Genomic DNA, 22,912 nt, shown 5'->3' with positions numbered 1-22,912 from the left:
ACAGAAATGAAGGTTAGAGAGATAAGTAAGGATCATATAACACAGCATTAAATGCAAATTTTATGCTAAAAATGAAGAGAGGTCACTGAAAGTTTGCAGCAGAGGGAATGATGAGATCCAATATACATTTTCACCAGATGTCTATTTAACTGGCTGCTGTGGAGAATGGATTAGAGGCAGGCAAAAAAGCAAATAAGGATACCAGGTGAGAGATGATGTAGGCTCAGCAAGGATGGTAGCATGGGAAAGCAGAAAGATTTAGCATGTAATTTATTTAGCAGAGCTGATAGGAATTGCCAATGGATCAGATATGATGAAAAACGGAAAAGACTAATTAAGGATGATGTCAAAGTTCTTAACCTTAGCGATCAGGAGACTGGTGTGGCCTATTAATTAGACTGGGGTGAGGAGAGGTGGGAGTAGGAGCAGGTAAAGGAGGAGTAGAAAATCAAGAATTATGTTTTGAACATTTTGAATGTGAAATGCCCACGAGTCATCCAAGGGAGTCAGTTCAGCAGGGAGTTTGAGATGACAACAGTTTGAGATGACAACATCCTACAGATGGAAACTAGAAATCATCTTCAGCACTTAAATGATATTTAAAACCAAAAGACTGTGTGAAGCTGGTGGCATTACTATTCCAGACCTAAAACTATACTACAGAGCAATAGTAACAAAAACAGCATGGTATTGGCACCAAAATAGACCTGTAGACCAATGGTATAGAATAGAGGACATAAATTCAGTTATCTTATATTAGACAAAGGTGCCAAAAATATACATTGGAGAAAAGATAGCCTCTTTAACAAATGGTGCTGGGAAAACTGGAAATCCACATATAACAATGGAATTAAATCTCTATCTCTCACCATGCACAAAACTCAACTCAAAGAGAATCAAGGACCTAGGAATTAAACCAGAGACCTTTCATCTAATGGATCAAAAAGTAGGCCCAAATCTCCATCATGTAAGATTAGGCCCCAACTTTCTTAATAAAACTCCTGTAGTATAAGAATTAAAATCAAAAATCAATAAATGGAATGGATTTAAACTAAAAAGCTTCTTTTCATAAAAAGATATAATCAGTGAGGTAACATAGAGAGACTATAGAATCTGAGCAAATATTTACCACAAGCACATCAGATAGAGCACTAATATCTAGGATATGCAGAGCACTCAAAAACCTTAACATCAAAAAAAACAAAAACAAAACAAACAAACAAAAAACAAATAACCCAATCAATAAATGGGCCAAGGAACGGAACAGACACTTCTCAGAAGAGGATATATAATCAATCAACAAACATATGAAAAAATGTTCAACATCACTAGCAATTAGAGAAATGCAAATCAAAACTACTCTGAGATCTCATCTCAACTCCAGTCAGAATGACAGCTATTAAGAATACAAACAACAATAAGTGTTGGTGAGGGTGTGGGGAACAGGCATACTCATACATTGCTGGTAGGACTGCTGATTGGTGCAGCCAGTCTGGAAAGCAGTATGGAGATTCCTTGGAAAACTGGGAATAGAACCACCATTTGACCCAGCTATCCCACTTCTCGGTTTATACCCAAAGGACTTAGAAACAGCATACCACAGGGACACAGCCACATCAATGTTTATAACAGAAGGATCCACAATAGCTAAATCATGGAACCAACCTAGATGCCCTTCAGTAGATGAATGGATAGGAAACATTTGGTATGTATACACAATGGAAAACTATTCAGCATTAAAAGAGAATAAAATCATGGAATTTGCAGATAAATGGATGAAGTTGGAGAATATAATGCTAAGTGAATAAGCAAGTCAATCCCCCCTCCCAAAAGGTCAAATGTTCTCTTTGATATGAGGATGCTGATGCATAATGGCGATTGGGGGTGGGGAGAATAGAAGAAATAGAGGAACTTTAGATAGGGCAAAGGGGAGGGAAAGGAAAGATGGGGGCAACGTGGGAGGAATGATGGTGGAATGAGTTAGACATTATTACCCTAAGTACATGTATAAGACACGAATGGTGTTACTTTGTTTACAATCAGTGTCTTCAAAAATTGTGCTCTATATGTGTAATATGAAATGAATTGCATTCTGGCATCAGGTATAACAAATCAGAATAAATTAAAAAATAAGACCAAAAGAATGGATAAAATCACATAGGAATATAACAGAGAGAAGGAAAAGCCATATAGGAGACTGAGATGGAATATCTAGCAAGGCAAAAGGAGAGTTGGTGTCCTGGAAACCAAGTTCAGTGTTTTAAGGAGGAGGAAGTAGTCAACTGTATCTAATGCTGCTCATAAGCTGAGTAAGGGGAGAATAATAGAGTGGCTATTTGGTTTGATCACATGGAGATTATTAGTGACTTTTGCAAGAATGTTCTCAGTGGAATAGTGGTGGGAGGGGCATAGGTCCATGTAGAATGTTTAGAGTCTCATTCCTAGCAATTATTCCACTGACTGGCATTTGTTTGTTCACATACATGTATTTCACTTTATCCCAGAAGCTCCTTAGGAATAAATACTGGGCACCTAGCATAGTACCTGGCTCATAGTAGGTTTTCAATCCATGTTAGCCATATATGAGTTTAAAACCTAAGCATGTTCAGAAAGCATCTGATTTATGCATTTCCATGTATTAGACACACAGATCTAAGAATATTGTGAATCCTCCACTGATCTTATAAAGAAAGGATCATGGTAGCATCTTTTACAAAGTCATCCCTGTCCTATCCAAAATCAAAAAAGTAATTTCCTCTCTGGGAATAAGTATAAGCTTTGCTTCTCCAAGATGCTTTTAAACCTAGAAGCCAGGAAAGGCTTATATTTGCATGGATAAAAATGGTCACACCCCCACTTCTGCCCCTCAACAACTTCTTTGTGTCTAATCACCATTTAGAAGCTAAGGGTGAATATGAGTACTGACCTTCACTTTCATCCAGGGAAGAAGTATAGAAAACCGCCCTTTCTCGCAGTAATCGCTTTGAAATTGTGATTGGTTTGTGTCTTCTTGCTGTCACTCGAGGTGGAGGCACTGGGGGTGCAGTGTTCTCCTCAGGTGGACCCAAATAGATCTGTGGAGGGATAAGGAAGATATCCAGGAGGCAATTATATCAAGTTTTTTTGTCCCTAATACTGCCTACCACCTGATGTTTGCTAACATTACACTTAGGGTCTGCTGTAAATATGCTAATATGGTTAAATGAATTATGGGGACTTTCTAAACCATTCTACTAGCAAGTGTTTAGATATCTCTTCCCATGTTTATGAAACAAAATGTAACACTCCTTAGTGTGAAACAAAGAATGCAGACAAAAGACTACAACATCAGTCCTGGTTTTCTACTTTCTGCCTGGGAGACCTGAGGGAAGTAATTTCTCTTCACTGAGCCTCTGTGTTCTCTTCTGTAACACAGGGGCAATACCACCTACCTCACAGGATATGATAAAAATCAGAGGCAAAGAGTTATTAAGATGCTTTTTGAGAGTCCTACATATGGCAGAATGGACCTAGGCAGTGGATTCTGAGAGCAAAAACACAAAAAGGAGGCAGTGAAGGAACAGTTGATCTGACAGGTGGGAGACATAAATGTTCTAAGACTCAATATTATAATGTCCAAGACTTGGAGAGACTTGAAGATTGGTTACCAGAGTAGAAAATAAGCACAGAATTCCCTAACCCCAAATGTGGAACAGGGTGGGAGAAATGGGGAGGGACAACAGGCAGAGAAAGAGGGAGCAGAAAAGCACAAAGTCCACTCCCTTAACAACATTTGGAAAGAAAGGCAGAAAAAAAAAGGCATGGCAGCAACAGCGGTGTCCTTGAAGCAGATCAAGCAGTATAAAACCAAATCATAAATTGAAAGCCATGCCAGGATCCACAGCCATTTTGTGGAGCCCAGAGCTGAACAGTCACCCCCATAAATCAACACAGCATTCTCCCCACTTCCAGAAAGAAGCAAGTTAAACTAGAGGGTAGTTGGTTCTCTTAAGGATCCCTCTAGAAAGAACTTGTAGAGGGATCACTACTAGCCCAAAATTGCTGAAACCCCTCCCTCTGACCATGAAAAAGGGGAGCAGGGTGGAACAACCAACCCAGGAACTGCTCGCCCAAATCAGCACTCTGTACAGCTGTCATGGAAGGCTGGGCAGAGACAGAGCAGACACCTGCAATTCACACACAGCGGCAGAACTGAAAGCTCAGATCCAAGCAGCAAGACAGTTTTGGCAGCAAGCAGAAGAAAGAGGAAAGGGGAGCCATTAGAACTGCTGCTGCCGCCTGCTGTCCCTGGGATGAGACACAGAGAGGAGTTGCCTGAGTTCTAAGAAGCCTAGAGGGATTGTCCCTGATTGCAGTCACAGTCTGCATAAGGCCATCCTGGAGGGAAGCTTCCCGGATATCCAGCAGCATAGAGTGATGGTTCTCTAGATCATGGCAGCAGCTGGTGGAAGGCTGGGATGAGAAGTTGCCTGAGTTTTCAGGAAGCTTAAAGGGAAGAGGCCTGGACCATTACCAAAGCCAACAAGAGATCAGTCAAGGCAAACATTTGCCTGGGTCCAAGGCAGCTGACCCTTGGGCACATGTACTGAGTGACAGGACACTGTTTTCTTTTTTTTTAAGCATTTATTTTTTAGTTGTAGTTGGACACAACACCTTTATTTCACTTATTTATTTTTATTTGCTGCTGAGGATCAAACCCAGGGTCTTGCATGTGCGAGGTGCTCTACCACTGAGCCCCAACCCCAGCCCAAGGGCATTGTTTTGATTCTGTCTCAACCCTGCATCAGTCACAGTCAGCAGAGGGAATCCGTGCCCATCCTTCACAGCCTGGGGCAGTGGAAACTGGAACCTAGGTGAGTGAGCTGAAATCTCTTTACTCAGTGGTAAAGACAGTACCCCAGTAAGCTGCATAGGCCAGGATCTGTACCACAGATCCCCCATGGAGAATCCACAACCACAGGACCTGTGCTTGCAGACAGCCATTATGCTTTATGCCTTCATGAAAACGATCCTGTAGAGGGGAGTGGGTATATGATGACCCACAGCAATAGCAGCAATAGCCCAGAGCCCTGTGTCCTGAACTCTTGCACAAAACAGAAACAACCAACAGACACAACTTCACATACTCCACATACTCAATGCAGTCAGCCACAGGTCCCTGAGCTGACAAAACAAATCAGACCAGTGGGAGGTCCATAGAAACCAGGGGATAATATTATGCTAAGTGAAATTAGCCAATCCCCCAAAAAACAAGTGCTGAATGATTTCTCTGATTTAAGGATGTTGATCCATAATATGCTATGGAGGGGTGGGCATGGGAGGATTAAATGAACTCTAGATAGGGCAAAGGGGAAAAGTGGAGGGAGGGAAACAGGGATAGGAAAGATGGTGGAACACAATGTTCATCATTACCCTATTATATATAAGGAGACACAAACGATGTGACTTTACTTTGTGTACAACCAGAGATATGAAAAATTGTGGTCTATATGTAAAATACGAATTGTAATGCATTCTATTGTCATAAATAACAAATCGAAATTTAAAAAAGAATCTAGGGGAGGGACTCCTCTACCCAGGAATCTCTGGAGGAATTAGAAGACAAATAATGATGGATATTTTTAAAATGTCCCAAATCCTAAAATGAAATCCAAACCAAGATTCAAAAAGAATTTTCTTCATCTTGGCACGGTTTATACTATAAATAACTCAAACATCAACTTTGATCATGAATATTACTATTTATCTTGATTGTGATTTGTTACCCTAATAGCCATTATTGTACCTTCAACCCATGTAAACGTATTTCTTTTAATGGTTTAAAGCACTAATTGGAATCATTCTTTCTATCTTTGACTTCCTAGCCATAGTTTATACTTGACCCTCTTAATTGCTACTCTCCCACTCACACTGTCTGCCAGTACCAGAAATACCCCTATCCACCTTTTTTAACCCTTTTTACCTTACTGAGTATTATTCTTTTCTACCTTTTCTTTTTTTAAAATTTTTAAAATCTCTTTTTCCCATTTTTCTCCCTTTCAGCCCTTGTATAATTTTACAGCAATTTCACTATATTTAATAACTAATTTTCAAAGCATTCCAGAACTTTTTACTACAGGTTTATACCTGTAATAGAGGAACTGGTGAAGCACTATATTTACAAGTCATTCACTTTTTATCAGGCTGAATTGTAAGTGGCTGGGCTCTGAACTGATTGTAGTGAATAGGGTTCTGGGCTTCCCTCAAAGTGGTGCTTATATTGGCATCAGCAAAGGTCATGATATGAGTTAAGTATCTACACCTGGATATTCACCAAACCCAGGGCTCTTAAGAAGTTCACAAAGCAGTCCCTTGCTTAAAAGCAGCAGAAACCACCCCAATAAATTGATAGATATACAAGTGATATTAAAAATCAAGGGAATAAACTACCCCAAACAATACATAACACTTCAACAACTGACTCCATTGGCATTACAGTGGAAGAAATGTCAGAGAAAGTAGAAAGTTCATAGTTAAAATGATCAATAAACTAAAAGAAAAAGTAATAGAAAAAATAAGATGAAAATACAGGAAGTGAAAGATTGTTTCAATAAAGAGATAAAGTTTCTGGATTCAATCCTCAGCAAAGTAGAAGAATGATTTTTGAAAGTGATTAAGGGGATTGATGGGGAGGGAGGAGGAGACTGGATAGGGAAGAAGACTGGAATGTATCTGACCTAACTTTCCTACATAATACGTGAATATGCCACAGTGAACCTCGCTTTCAAGTATTTCCACAAGACACTAACTGAAATCAAAAACAAAAAAACCTTATAAGTAAATAACAGAAAGATCAGTAGAAGAAAGAGATCAAAGGAAGGGGAAGTACTAGGAACTGAATTAGAGAAAATTTTATTTCATGCTTTCATAATTATGTCAAAATAAATCCTAATGTATAACTAAAAAGGTTAAATAAAAATCTATTGGGAAAAAAGAGATAAAACTATAATTATCTTGCCTATTTTTCATGGGCTGAACATCTAACCAAACCAAACAGAATTGTTTGTTCAACTTGCCACTCTTGGAAGAAAATCTTGAGGCCCCTACCTATGTATCATATAGTTGCTGTGGAAAAGTGAAAATATAAAACCTGGAAAGAAAAGATGCTTTTTATCATCTGGGACTGCAATGCAGAAGAAGAGTAAACATACCCTCATGAACATATACACATAGGCACTCAATATTTCTGAAAAGATACTAAGGAATCTGGTTACATCATTAGTCTCAAGGCAGAAATAATGATTGGCTGGGGAAAATAAGGAGGGAAACTTATTTTTCTCTCCTATATAATTTTGTTCTTTTAAAATTTCATACCACAGTGCATTGCCTACCTATTCAAAAAAATAAAAGTAACATATAATTAAAAAGTTAAAACAAAGTGTCTTGGATACTATATAGAGTGCTGGAGGAGTGAAGAAGAGCTGTAATTAGAATTTTTCTATAGTAGTTCATGTGAATTTAAGAATTTTCCACTTCCTAGGGAGACTGACCTTTTGGCCTGTGTGCCTCCACTTTGGGATGACACATACATATGGTGAAGAAAGAAGGGAATCACTGTTGCCAGCCAGTGAGAATAACAATATCAATCCCAAAAATTAGTGTGAAGAGAAATGTTAGAACCCAACATCCTAGTATACAAAAGTCAAAACAGAAATTACATGATTTGAAATGCATAGTAAACCTGTGTAAAAGCTGGACCTTGGCAAGGAACAATAGTGGAAAGGAAAAGTCAGTATATGTCTCATGGTTATAAGGAAGAGACAATATGACATAAATATGCAAGATCAGCACTGAGACATATAGTTCTAGGTCATACTCCCGGTCATAGTATTCTAAATAGCTATTACTTGTGAGCATCTGCTTGGGCACTATAATAGTTTTTTTTATGAATATTCCATGCTATTCCCCAACATACCATGGTTTTTGTACTATTTATTCAACCTAGAATGGTCTTCTTCCACATATCCATAAAATTTGCTCTTGCTCTCTCCATTCTCCAGGATTCTTATCATATATACCTTTCTCAATAAGGCTTTTCAGGCCTCATCTATCTAAAGTTAACATGTCTCCCTCTACCCAAATCTTCCTGTTTTTCCTTCCTGGTTCTTTTTCTTTTTTCTCCTTAGCATGTGTTATCAATTCTACCATTTTACATATTTTACTCATTTATTTAGTTTGTTGCCTGTCTCTTGATAAAATTTTAAGCTTTATAAAAGCTTTCTGCCTTATCCACAGTGGTTCCTCTAGCACCTAAAAGAGTGCTTGAAATTGCTGCGTTAAAAAAAAAAAGACATTTATAGTTGTGATATAAAAGACCAAATTGCACCCTGCAAAGATCAAAAATAGCTTCATAAATCTTCTTCTGGCTAAGAGAGGGCAACAGGGACTAGTCTAGGACAACAAACTAAATAAATAAGTAAGACATATACATGACTAACATAAAAATATTCAATATCACAAAGACATCTGGGAAATGCAAATTAAAATCACAGTGAGATACTACTACATACTTATTAGAACATAAAAATTTTGCAAAAAATTCCTGTACCACCATGCAGCAGATATGAAGCAATTTATACTTTCATTGCTGGTGGGAATATAAAATGGTACATTGAAAGATTGGATTTTAAAAATGACCTAATGAAATAGATAATTAAAGAAGGTGAATTCATAGTTTAAAAACTCCTGAAGAAGAAATTTCCAGGCTTAGATATTTTAGCTGGAAAATTCTACCAAACATATAAACAATTAACATGGATTTTGTAATTTCTTTCAGAAAATAAAATGATACAATTACTTAAGTAAATAGCTTGACAATTTTTTAAAAACTTTAAACATATAATTATTATGTACCTAAAGAGAATACAGGACTATAGGCTTGTACCTAAGAATTCATTGCAGTTGATTTTATTTTTATTTTAATTTATTATTTCTTTGGGGGAATACCAGGGATTGAACCTGCTCAGGAGCACTCGACCACTGAGCCGCATCCCCAGGCCTATTTAGAGACAGGGTCTCACTGAGTTGCTTAGCACGTGAGTTTTGCTAAGGCTGGCTTTGAACTTGTGATCCTCCTATCTCAGTCCCCTGAGCCACTGAGATTACAGGCACACATCACTTCGCCCAGCGCAGTTGTATTTATAATAGCCCCAAATTGGGAAACAACTCAAATGACCATCAATGCATGAACAGATAGCCAAATTATGTATATGTGATGGAAAACAACTTAGCAAAACAAAGGAACAAACTAGGGATTCATTCAACAATTTGAATTAACCTCAGAATAATTATGCTGAATGAAAAAAAGCTAAACCCAAAAAAGTATATAGTACATGATTGCATTTATATAAAACTCCAGAAAATGCAAATCAATCTATATTGACAGAAAGCTCATCAGTAGTTGCCTGAGGTGGGTACGTGGGAAGTACCCACCTCAAAATCAGCTCATAACTTTGCAGGGAAAGATGAACATGTTCATTATCTTGATTGTGGCAAAGATGTAGGTGTATGTGTGTGTGTGCATGTGTGTGTGTGTGTGTGTGTGTGTGTGTATTCAATATCATAAAGACATCAGAGAAAAGCAAATTAAAATCATAGTGAGAGACTACTACATACTTATTAGAATATAAAATTTTGCAAAACACTTTGTATATACAATATATATAATTATATATACACATATATTTGATGTATATGTCAAAACTTATAAAATTGAATATTTTAAATATGCATGTTTATTTTATGTTAACCATACTTCTATACTTCTAGAAAGCTGTTTAAGAAATTATTATAACAATTTATACACTCACCAATTATCTTAAGAGTGCTGTTTCTTTGTAAATGTTTCTTTAGCAAGAATATCTCTATATTAAGATCATAAAAATGTTTTCCTATATTTTAAGTACTGTTTTCTTACTTTCAGGTTTAGACATATATAATGCTTGCTTGGAATTTATTTTTGTTTATGGTGTGAGAAAGAAATAATTCTAATTTTATCAAATGGATAACCAATTTTCCATACTAGACTTCCAAATAAAACTTAAAATTATCAAAACAAATTAGAAATATGAGCTACCATGGAAAATAATGGCAGCTGTGACTTATAAACATTATAAATTCTTTAATATGAAATATGCCATTAAAATTTCTGAAGGTAAGCAATAAATGAGAAAACATTTGCAATATACTTAACAGACAATGGGTTAATATGAAATCAGTAAGAAATAGATTAAGAGCTAAAATAGAAAAATGGACAAAGGCATTAAAACATATTTAAAAAGAACAAAATCAGCTCATAAACATAAAAACAACTTCACTAGTAATCATAAAAACCTGCATATTAAATGAACAATATATCACATTTTTCCTATTAGACTAATACTATTTATTAAAAATGATATTGTCCTGAACTGACAAAGGACTAGGTAAAATAGTCACCTTTGTAAGTCTGGCTGGGATGGTGCTTTGTTCTTCATTATATATTGAAAGGAAATTAAATCATTATGTTGAAGAGACAGCTAAACTCCCATGTTCACTGGAGCACTATTCACAAATCACCTAAATATCTATCAACTGATGAATGAATAAAGAAAATGTAGTATCTATACTAATTAGAATACCATTCATCCACAAAAAAATGTAATCCTGTCATTTGCAGCAAAATGTATGGTGATCGTGTTAAGCAAAATAAGTCAGATGCAGAAAGATAGTACCACATGATCTCACACATATGTGGACTCTGATAAAGTTGATCTCATAGAAGTTGAGACTAGAATGGTGGTTAGCAGAGGCTGGGGAGAGTAGTTTGGTGGAAGGTATGAGGAAATACTGATCAATGGATAATTAGTTATAGTTAAATAAGAATAAGTCTTTCTAGTGTGCTGTTTGTGCAGAAGGGTGAATGTATGTTAATAATGGTGCACTGTATATTTCAAGAAGGTAAAAGAAAGAATTTTCAAAGTTTTTACCATAAATAAATGATATTAAATGTTTGAAGAGGTAAACATGCTTACCCTAATTTAAACTTCATGCGATATATACACGTATCAAAACATTACATGGTACAATGTTAATATGTATATTTTTTATGTTTTAATGTGCCAGTTAAAATTTTTAAAAAATGGTAATATAGATTTATATAAATTATTAAGTAAATATTTTAAAGCAGCTTACAGAATAGTTACTATAGTATGATGCCATTGTTCACAAATTGCTTTATGTATTTTTGTGTTCACGTGTATTTGTCTAGTTTTTGTATTTGTCTTCTTATGTATATGAGTGGTACTTGGGATTGAACACAGAGACTTGCACATACTAGGCAATGCTCTATTGCTGAAATACTTTCACAGCTTTTCTCAAAAATTTCATTTTGAGACAGGGTCTCTCTAAGGTACTGAGGCTGGCCTGGAACTTGCAATTCTTCTGCCTCAGTGTCCCAAGTAGCTGGGATCACAGGTAAGCACCATCACACCTGATTGTATTTGTTTTTTTTTTTTTAATAGAGCAATAAGATTTTATTTATTTATTTTTCTTTTTTTAATTGGTTGTTCAAAACCCAACAAAGCTCTTGACATATCATATTTCATACATTAGCATACATTAGCTTCAAGTGAGTTATAAACTCCCTTTTTTACCCCAAGTACAGATTGCAGAATCACATGGGTTACACATCCACATTTTTACATAATGCCATACTAGTAACTGTTGTATTCTGCTACCTTTCCTATCCTCTACTATCCCCCCTCCCCTCCCCTCCCATCTTCTCTCTCTACCCCTTCTACTGTAATTCATTTCTCACCTTGTTTATTTTCCCATTCCACTCACAACCTCTTATATGTAATTTTGTATAACAATGAGGGTCTCCCTCCGTTTCCATGCAATTCCCTTTTTCTCTCCCTTTCCCTCCCACCTCATGTCTCTGCTTAATGTTAATCTTTTCTTCCTGCTCTTCCTCCCTGCTCTATTCTTAGTTGCTCTCCTTATATCAAAGAAGACATTTGGCATTTGTTTTTTAGGGATTGGCTAGCTTCACTAAGCATAATCTGCTCTAGTGCCATCCATTTCCCTGCAAATTCCAAGATTTTGTCATTTTTTAGTGCTGCGTAATACTCCATGGTGTATAGATGCCACATTTTTTTAATCCATTCATCCATTGAAGGGCATCTGGGTTGGTTCCACAGTCTAGCTATTGTGAATTGTGCTGCTATGAACATCGATGTGGCAGTATCCCTGTAATACGCTCTTTTAAGGTCTTCAGGGAATAGTCCGAGAAGAGCAATAGCTGGATCAAATGGTGGTTCCATTCCCAACTTTCCCAGGAATCTCCATACTGCTTTCCAAATTGGCCGCACCAATTTGCAGTCCCACCAGCAATGTACAAGAGAACCCTTTTCCCCACATCCTCGCCAGCACTTGTTGTTGTTTGACTTCATAATGGCTGCCAATCTTACTGGAGTGAGATGGTATCTTAGGGTGGTTTTGATTTGCATTTCTCTGACTGCTAGAGATGATGAGCATTTTTTCATGTACTTGTTGATTGATTATATGTACTCCTCTGAGAAGTTTCTGTTCAGGTCCTTGGCCCATTTGTTAATTGGGTTATTTGTTATCTTATTGTCTAATTTTTTGAGTTCTTTGTATATTCTGGATATTAGGGCTCTGTCTGAAGTGTGAGGAGTAAATTGAAGGCATTCCCTCTAAAATCTGGAACAAGACAGGGATGCCCTCTATCACCACTTCTATTCAATATAGTTCTTGAAACACTGGCCAGAGCAATTAGACAGACGAAAGAAATTAAAGGCATAAAAATTGGAAAAGAAGAACTTAAATTATCACTATTTGCGGACAACATGATTTTATACCTAGAAGATCCAAAAGGGTCTACAAAAAAACTACTAGAACTAATAAATGAATTCAGCAAAGTGGCAGGATATAAAATCAACACGCATAAATCAAAGGCATTCCTGTATATCAGCGACAAGACTTCTGAAACGGAAATGAGGAAAAACACTCCATTCACAATATCCTCAAAAAAAATAAAATACTTGGGAATCAACCTAACAAAAGAGGTGAAAGATTTATACAATGAAAACTACAGAACCCTAAAGAGAGAAGTAGAAGAAGATCTTAGAAGATGGAAAAATATACCCTGTTCATGGATAGGCAGAACTAACATCATCAAAATGACGATATTACCAAAAGTTCTCTATAGGTTTAGTGCAATGCCAATCAAAACCCCAAAGGCATTGCTCATAGAAATAGAGAAAGCAATCATGAAATTCATATGGAAAAATAAAAGACCCAGAATAGCAAAAGCAATTTTAAGCAGGAAGTGCGAATCAGGCGGTACAACAATACCGGATTTCAAACTATATTACAGAGCAATAGTAACAAAGACAGCATGGTACTGGTACCAAAACAGGCGGGTGGACCAATGGTACAGAATAGAGGACACAGAGACCAATCCAAAAAGTTACAACTATCTTATATTTGATAAAGGGGCTAAAAGCATGCACTGGAGGAAGGATAGCATCTTCAACAAATGGTGTTGGGAAAACTGGAAATCCATATGCAACAAAATGAAACTGAACCCCCTCCTCTCATCATGCACAAAAGTTAACTCAAAATGGATCAAGGACCTTGATATCAAATCAGAGACTCTGCGTCTGATAGAAGAAAAAGTTGGCTACGATCTACATATAGTGGGATCGGGCTCCAAATTCTTTAATAGGACACCCATAGCACAAGAGTTAATAGCAAGAATCAACAAATGGGACTTACTTAAACTAAAAAGTTTTTTCACAGCAAGAGAAACAATAAGAGAAGTAAATAGGGAGCCTACATCATGGGAACAAATATTTACTCCTCACACTTCAGACAGAGCCCTAATATCCAGAATGCATTTGTTTTTTATTGTTAAGAAATGATCTAAATGATCTAAACTTTAGGAAATCCAACACACCTGAGTTCAAATCTCAGCTCAGTCACTTATAACCTGTGTTATCAATTTTCTAATTTGTCAAAAATTTTTCATGCCTATGTTCATGTATAATTGATATGCTCAACTGATTAATATATATATATATATATATATATATATATATATATATATATACACACACACATATATATGTATATACATATATATATGTACTTATATAGTATAAATCCTTTCCCCCTCTCTCCAGGACCTTTCCATTTGCTCCAGAATATAGCTTCTCAAGTGAGGGAAATATTGTCTTCCAGGAAACACTGTTTTGAAAATGTTTTGGTAGTTGTAGATGGACAGCATGACATTTTATTTGTTAATTTTTTTATGTGATACTTAGGATTGAACTCAGAACCTCACATGTGCTAAACAAGTGCTCTGCCACTAAGCTACAGCCCTGGCCCTTCCAAGAAACATTTTGTAATATCTGTAGAAATATTTTATTTATTATAATAACTGTGTAAGGGGGGTTGAAATCTGGTGAGAAGAGGCCAGGGATGTTTGTTAACATCTTACAATATACAGGAAATCTCCATAACAACAACAAAAAATTATTGGCCCCAAATGTCAGAATAGTACAAAAGTTGAGAAACCTGCTCTAGAAATGTGAACAGGAATGCCAAATGAGAATAAAATTAATAAGTATGGATGGGAATCAAGAAAATTTTTGTCCTGAATTGAATTTCTGAAAATATTTTGAAAATTTTCAGTCGGGTAATCAGAATACACATTTAATATGAAATGCCTTTGGATTGCTTCAAAAGAAGTGTTGATAATGGAAACAAATTCATCATCTGTTATTTCTCCTTGCTCAGTTGTCATCCCTGCTGAGCATTCACTATGATTGGCCCATAGATGTCCCCCTCAAATGATCCCACCTCATACTTCAGAGAAAGGTAGGTCATTAGAAATAAAAGTCAACTTTCTATCCCCATACTCCATACTGACATACTGATAAGTCATTGGCATTTACACTCAAGATCTTACTTCATCTCCTTTTCACTTTCTAAAAAGGAACACCTCTACCTGTGCTCTGTATCTCATTTCTTCATGGCTCCTCAAGGCCCTTCCTCCATTTTGGCCCTGGCTATTACAATATTCTTTCTCAAAATCATGCACACTAACTGTCTCTCCTATCTGAAAAGCATTCCCCCACCTGTCATCACATTCCTTTCATTCCTCACTTTCAGTAGAGATTGGCCTCCATTGCTTTGTACCTCCTTTGCTCCTCAACCTCTTCTCTACCAACACCACCCTTCTATAACTGCCTTTACAAAAATTGCCAAATCTGGTCTGGTATTGGGGCTCAGAGGTAGAACGCTCACCTAGCATGTGTGAGGCACTGGATTCAATCCTCAGCACAACTTAAAGTAAAATAAAGACATTATGTTCACCTATAACTAAAAAATAAATATTAAAAAAATGCCAGATCCCGAGGGCACTTCACAATCTTATTTTGACTTTGCTTCAGCATATGAAATAGTTACATATTCTTTAAAAAACACCTTTCCCTTTCCCATTCTGAATGTCCATTTCTTACTTCTCTGAATACTTTCTCTCTTTCACTGGCTTCTTCTAAATGTTCATCTTCTCCAGGACTGTGCTTTCAGGCCTCTAATGATCTCACTGATCAAACCCGTTCACTATTTCAGCAGTTTCATTCACTTTCACAGTTTGTAATACCAGATTTCTCTACACATTTCTATACCAACATTTCTATTTGTCTTTTCAATATTGCCATCTGGATAACCCAGAATATCTCAAGCTCAACATTTCTAGAATTAAACACATTTAATTCTTTCCTAATAATTGCTTATTACCTAAAACAATGCTAATTCCCAGGTCAGAAATCTGGATATTAATATCCATACATCCTCCCCTTTCTCATGTCCCACTTCCATTTAGTCAAAAACTTCTATTAATTACACTTCCTTAACATCTCTCTAATCTATCCCCTCTGCTCACTGCCACTGCCTTAGTTCGGAGTCTTGTGTTTTTTCTGATTTAAAAAGTCTCCTGAGTGTTCCTTCCTTTTCCAGGCACCCCTTTCTTTAGTGTGTCTACCCAAGTGCACATAGAATGACCTTTCTATATTAAAATTTAATTGTGTTATTCCCTGCTTAAAATATTTCAGTGATTTCACATTGTCTTTGGGACAAAGTTCAAATTCCTCAATTAGCACAGAGTGCTTCATAATTTGGTCACTGCCTGTAATCTCCAGCCCTTATTTCCCATATTTCCTACATTCACCTTATACTACAGTCATGGTGAATTATTACAATTCATTATTCTCTTATTTTTTAATTCTTTGGTTTCTTTCCATTCTTCAATTCATTAGTCTCTCATTTATGTGTGAATCCAGAGTTCTCTATGCCTATAAATCAGCTCCTTATGGCAGAGGCTGCTAATTGCTTCCCAGTAACCATCCTCTCCTTCTTCCTTTTACTAGTGGATGCCACTGAGGTTTAGCTGAAGATCCATACTTATATCTTAGTCTCCCTTATAGTGAGGTAAGGTCATGTAAGTTTTAAACAACAGAATACAAGTTGAAGTGACATATACAAACATTTGGATCAAGTTTTTAAACAGAACCTGTCTACATTCTATTATATTCTATTTTGTCTCCTTTTGCTTTTTCTCTGGGTGGCAAATGGAGACAAATGCAATACTACCTGTGACCTAGAGATTGATTAAAAGTGGTGAGGATGTCAGAACTGTCCCACTAATCATGAAATGTTCACACCTAGAGTTTTAAACAAGGCAAAAATGAATTTCTATCTCACTTAAACTACTAACTTGGCAGTCCTCTGTTACAGGAGGAACTTAATAGAGAACATTAACTTGTATCTCAATTAATCCACACTTTTGACTTTCAGGACTTTCCTCATACACTGCCAACTGTATGAAGCCTTCACTGATTCCCAAGACAGAAACAGAAGTTATTTGCACATGTGCTTATAACATCCAATGCACATCATCACAGTAGTGATTGGATTACTTCCTGAGGAATGGTTGGTCCAGATTCCACACCAATAGCATGACATTCCTGAGAACAGAGATTTCTTTCTCTTGCATCTCTAGAAACTAGGGCCTAATAGAGTAATAGGCAAGAGGTAACAACTCAATGACAGTTTTTGGAATGAATAGAGACTGGGTGTTGTGGTGCACATGTGTAATCCCAGCTATAAGGGAGACTGAAACAGGAAGATCACAAGTTGGAGGCCAGCCTGGACAACATAGTAAAACCCTATTTCAAATTAAAAAAAAAATAAAAAGGGCTAGGGATATAGCTCAGTGGTAGCGAGTGCTTGAGTCCAATAGCCAGTCTTAATAATAATAATAATAATAATAATAATAATAATAATAAATAAATGGATAAATCTTGACTATCAAGTCCTTTAAAATCTATTAAATAATAGAGCTCCCCATCACACACTTATTCTTCTCCAACTGTTATTGGGATTAAGAACAGTTATTATCAGGTTGGAGTCAGATTCAGCTGTGTTAAGACTTCTCTACTTACTAGTTATAGAAACTTGGGCAACATTCATAAACTGTAGTGAGTCTCAAACTTGATGCTCAGTTTGCATTTTAAAATTTCAGTTGCAAAATTAAGATAATGCCCTCTACCTCATAGAGTTGTGATGACTGAATAAGATAATACTTTTAAAAGCCTCATCTGGAACATATTAAGCCCTCAAAACATGGCAAATATTATAATTTTGACCAAGTCTAAAAAGAACATAAATCTGTGTTTCCTTGGAGAGAGAGACAGACAGAGAGAAACACATATGTTGAGAGGGAAAGAGATAGGGAGAGGTGGAAGAATAAAGAGAAAGACTGAGATTGGAACAAGAGGGGCTGAAGTGATTCTGTGCTATACAAAGCAGGGAATGTGGACTTAATGGCTCTTCAAGTTCTATTCCACACTAAATGATCTATTTCTCTCCTCCACAAACTGTCCACTTGTTATGGACAAGACCCCTTCTTTGCAACCTGCTCTTGTTCAAGGAACCCCCTAGTCCTTAAAATGAATATGAGCTCACCAATTTCCAGAGTTGGTAGTGAGAGCTTACAGTAAAACTTCCAAATAGACTAAGATAGTGGACAAGATTTTTTTGAGATCAGTTCTACCCATGTGCTAGTAGGCAGGGCAGGGCTCAGAGAAAACATTCAGTATGCTTAAAACCATACTTCGTTTAATGAGAGAGTTCTAGAAAAGTAGAGTGGATAATCTGTGATTTCTGCCCTCTCTGAAAACAAAATGTGGCCTGCATAGCCCTACAGTCTTCATGGATTGTGACACCCTTCCTACAGATGAAAACCTTGTGGCTGAACTTTATTATCCAAATGTTGGCAATTACTGTGGTGGTAGAAAGAACCTGTTTACTCCTCTTACTAAGTGTTTTTGAGCTATCCAAAAGGCCTCACTCACTTCATATCTCTTTTTTTTAATGATGAATCACAACCTACATGGTATTGCTATTCTCTTTGGGAAGAGACATAAAACAACAGCACTTTGCTATTTAACATGCCAAGCATATTTCTGCCTCAGGGCCTTTGTACCACTATCGCTGGATTTGCTCTTCCTAAGTAATCAACCATGTCTTGTATTTACTATATTCTCTGCCTAAATATCACATCAACAGATGCTTTTTCTTACCATGTACTATAAAATAACAAGCCCCCCCCCAATCTTGCTTCAATTTTTTTCAGAGCATTTATCACCACCTAATAAATATACCAAATTGTCATCTGTCTCTCCCAAGTAGCATATAAGACTCATTTAAAAAGGGCCATTATTTTTTTACAGGCATACCCCTAGTGCCTAGAATTTTACCTGGCATACAGTAAGAATGTCGAATATAACAACCAGGTGTGGTGGCACACATCTCTCATCTCAGCTACTTGGGAGGCTAATGCAGGAAGATTACACATTTCAGGCCAGCCTCAGTAACTTAGCAAGACCCTGTCTCAAACCCCCCCCCAAAAAAAATTAGAAGGATTTGGGGATGTATCTCCATGGCAGTGCACCTCTCTAGCATGCATGAGGCCCTGAGTTCAATCCCTTGGCATCACAAATTAAAAAAAAATAATTTAGTGATTGTGTCCTCAGTGAATAGTTATCATTAGTCCCTTGAAGACAGGACTATAAACTACAGTTGCAACTTGTAGAGTTGGGAATGAACACTTAGGGAAAATGTCATAGTTTTTCTTAAGATAGGGGGAAGGGAAGAGAGGATGATCCCAATGTCTCTTGACTTACTGTTGTCATCACAATTTTAATGGGAAAACTTTTAGAGATGAAAAGGAGATTTAGAGAGAATTAAGAAACTAAGCCTGCTCTATGTAATTCCCCACTGACTTTTTGAGTATCAAGGACTAGTTATAAGTAGGTTTGGATAAAGAAATAACAATCCACCCTTTGAAAACAGAATAAACAAATCCAAAACTTGCAATGTATAGGGCTTTTCTACAGTGCCAAATACCAGGTGGCATAAGATATAAAACTAAGGTCCCCTACATCTCATAAACTCATAGTAAAGGGGAGGTGACAGTGATTATAAAAGAAAGTAGAAATGGTGTTTGTAGATGCTGACCCAGAAGACTCACTAAAATATGGATTTGAAGGTAAAACTTGTCCCAAGTTCAAGCCATGGGTCAGAGTTGGTTTGAAAGGTCATCTCCTATACAGTGTTTACTATATGTCAGGAATAGTTCTAAGTGTTTTACACATATTAATTCATTTATTGACTGTTCACAAATTCTTTTCTCTCCAAAGAGAACTTGGGGTTGATGAAAATGGTTGATTAACTGGCACATTAGGCTCAGCACACAAAAAGATTCCTCTATCCAACCCTTTTCTTAGGATTAAAAGAAGAGAGAATAATTGGAGATATAATTGGTGGGGTCTCAGTCCTCATTTGTCCTCCTCTGCACACTGGATAAATTTTTATATAGCTAAAAAGTTAAGTAGGCATTCTTAACTCATACACAACACAGACTAACTGGGGGGGGGGGGGAATTAGACAAGATTGGAGACCAAAGGCTTGACTGGGAATAAAGAGTGTGTCTTGTCTAAGGTCACCTGATAGTAAGTGCGAAGGCTATGATATGAACTCAGATTTGTCTGACTTCAAGGCTAACCCTCCACTATCTCCATAGCAGTGCACACAGTGAAGTTCAAAAGTCATTCCCTGAGTGGGGACAGTATCAGGTAGAACATATTTTCCCACCCTTTGAACTCTAGACACAGAAAGACAGACTGATTTGCCTTCTGAGAATAATTAGGATACCTGGTGTCTCCCAGTCTTCACAAGGGATTTCAGAAAAAAGAAATCCTCAGGATGGCCAGAGTAGAGTGTAGGGGCAAACCAGTGTTTACTTCTTTTCTGGGTACATGGTTGGCACTAAGTGAATGTTAGGCAGAGTTAAATTCTAAAAGCATGGTGTAAGAGAATTCAATATCCAAGGAACATGATTCTTTTCTGATGGGCCTTGGCTGTTGCCCAGGTTGTAGTCAGGAGCCCAACTCCTGGGAATTCCTCTTCTGAAGGGTTCTGAGGACTAAATCTTGATGATACCATTTGTTGGGCTTTGAGGCACAGCCAAGAAAAGGATCACCTCTGCTTGCAAGAGGGCTGAAAAACTGCTTGCCTAAGTTTGGTCACGTATTACTCTCCTTCTGAATTCTTCTCTGTCATGTCTTTAGGTGTGAAAAAGAGAAGAAATTTAATATAAGATGGTCATTTCCAATTGCCAAAGGTCAAGAGACCCAGACTCAACTCTTGGAAATCTTGGCAGACCTGAACAACTATCCAGATTTACCCCAGATGCCGCTCCAGGGTTGCAAATATCAGATTATACAAAAAACATCTCGCCTTTCTATAAATCAAAGCTATAATACTTGGCCCTGATGAATCCCAGCTTTCCACTGAATCTCCATTTACACTGTGGCTGATGCTATGTTGAGCTTTTTGGGGTCTGGTTATATTAGCAGAAACCATATTCTGAACTACATTAGAAACAAAGGTGGCAATGGGGTCAAAAATAATGAGCTCTTAGCATTTGGCACAAACCACTTTAAACATCAAGTGTGTCACTAAGTTTGCTTAGAGTATGTACAGAACTTTGAAAATGTCACGTCTGTTGTTTCAAAGAGCCAACTTTTTAAAAGAGGGCTGTCACTAAGTCTGTCTTTGGACTCAGCAACACATAGTCTTTAAGGCCTTTTTAGATGTAACATTCTAGAATATTATCTAGTCCTACCCATACATTATACTTAAGGGAAAACTGATGTCCAAAGAGGGAAAGTGACTTGCTCAAGTTCCCCAAGGAAGTAGATGGTAAACAGAGACTAGTATCCAAGAGTTCTATTGCTCAAGGTAGCTTTTCCCCTTAAAATGTAGCACCTATTATAGGAAACAGCTGTATACTCCCCTGAATTATGGTCTATAATTCATGCTCTGATTGTCTTTCCATTCCCCTGGCCAGTTGCCTTAGGATGAGAATACCAAGGCATAGAGAGAGAGAAGTTTGATTCTGTTAAGAAAAAAAACTATCTGTGCAGCATGGTTGATTGTGTACTTTCTACAAGAATGGAATGGTAGATTTCAAGTGGTGTTTTCATTTCAGACTAGCTAGAAAAGTAAAGAATTTCTCTATTATTGAAAATCATTAGTCAATAATGGCTTGAAGAAAGTGTCTTTTGAGTACAAATCTTAATAGGTACCAAGGCAAAAGGAGTATGAGAGAATATCATCGCTAAGACAAAGTTCATCTTCTGTCATTACAGGAAAAAGATTATGGCATAGGGAATGGAGAGGTGGTAAGATTTGGTGGTCAATATACTATGTACAGAGTACTTGACACATTTATCTCATTGAAACCTCTCAACAACCGGTGGTATTACTTCTAATCATTAGTCTATTTGTTTATTTATTTATTTATTTACTTACTTACTTACTTACTTACTTATTTATTGGCACTGGGGATTGAACCCAGGGCCACTTAACCACTGAGACACATCCCCAGCCCTTTTTATATTTTATTGAAAGACAGGGTCTTGCTAAATTGCTTAGGGCCTCACTAATTGCTTAGGGCCTTGCTAAATTTTACCACCAAATTTTACCACCTCTCTATTCCCTATGCCATCATCTTTTTCCTGTAATGAGAGAAGATGAACTTTGTCTTAGCAATGATATTCTCTCATACTCCTTGCTGACTTTGAACTCACAATCCCCCTGCCTCAGCTTTCTAAGCCACTGGGATTATAGCCATGTGCCACAATGCCCAGCTATTAGCCTCATTTTTAAAATGAAGGAACTGAGGATGTAAAGTGCTTGCTCCAGACCACCCAGCTAGTAAAGGATGAAAGTAGAAATGACCCCAGTTCCATCTAGTTCCAAAGTTACTTTTCATTCTTTCCAAACACTGGTGATATTTGGAAAGCCTACAACGGTAGCCTGGACATTTTTAGGGCTCTTTATAAGAAATCACAATCCAAAAAAGTAACCGTGGACCTAGTCATCAGTGCCCAAATCTCAGACAAAGAAAAAATCCACCCAATCTCTCAATGCATCTCCACTGATTACTGTTCTCTGAAATTTCTACTGGCACTTGAGAAAACTCAAGTCTGATCCATCTTGTCCTCTATCATACTGACCTCAGTCTTACTGCATTCTGTAGACTCTAAGTGTTCAAACTGGAGATTTCAGACCACTCAAAATAGAACAGAAAAGGCAGAAGTATACAATATGACATAATCACTGTCCATTGAGACAAATGGACTCTATAATCTTGGAAATCTTTTTTAAATTCTCAAAAATATAATTTTATATTCTCTTTCTGCCCCCAACCCTTAAATAATTCTCTCTCTCTCTCTCT

General features: G+C 37.0%; 1 protein-coding gene across 3 annotated transcripts in view; it reads right to left on the bottom strand.

Annotated features, from left to right (window-relative positions):
* Ophn1 (oligophrenin 1) overlaps positions 1 to 22,912 on the bottom strand; it is a 370,997-nt gene that overhangs the window by 24,971 nt on the left and 323,114 nt on the right. For all 3 annotated transcript variants that reach the window (XM_077106704.1, XM_077106703.1, XM_077106705.1), the window contains one exon: positions 2,927 to 3,074. In XM_077106704.1, coding sequence (XP_076962819.1) covers positions 2,927 to 3,074 — 148 coding nt within the window. The remainder of the gene's footprint in view (positions 1 to 2,926; positions 3,075 to 22,912) is intronic.

The sequence above is a fragment of the Callospermophilus lateralis genome, chromosome X (genome assembly GCF_048772815.1).
Source record: "Callospermophilus lateralis isolate mCalLat2 chromosome X, mCalLat2.hap1, whole genome shotgun sequence".
NCBI lineage: Eukaryota > Metazoa > Chordata > Mammalia > Rodentia > Sciuridae > Callospermophilus > Callospermophilus lateralis.
The sequence above is the reverse complement of the archived record's forward strand: the minus strand, read 5'-3'. Positions and strand labels throughout refer to the sequence as shown.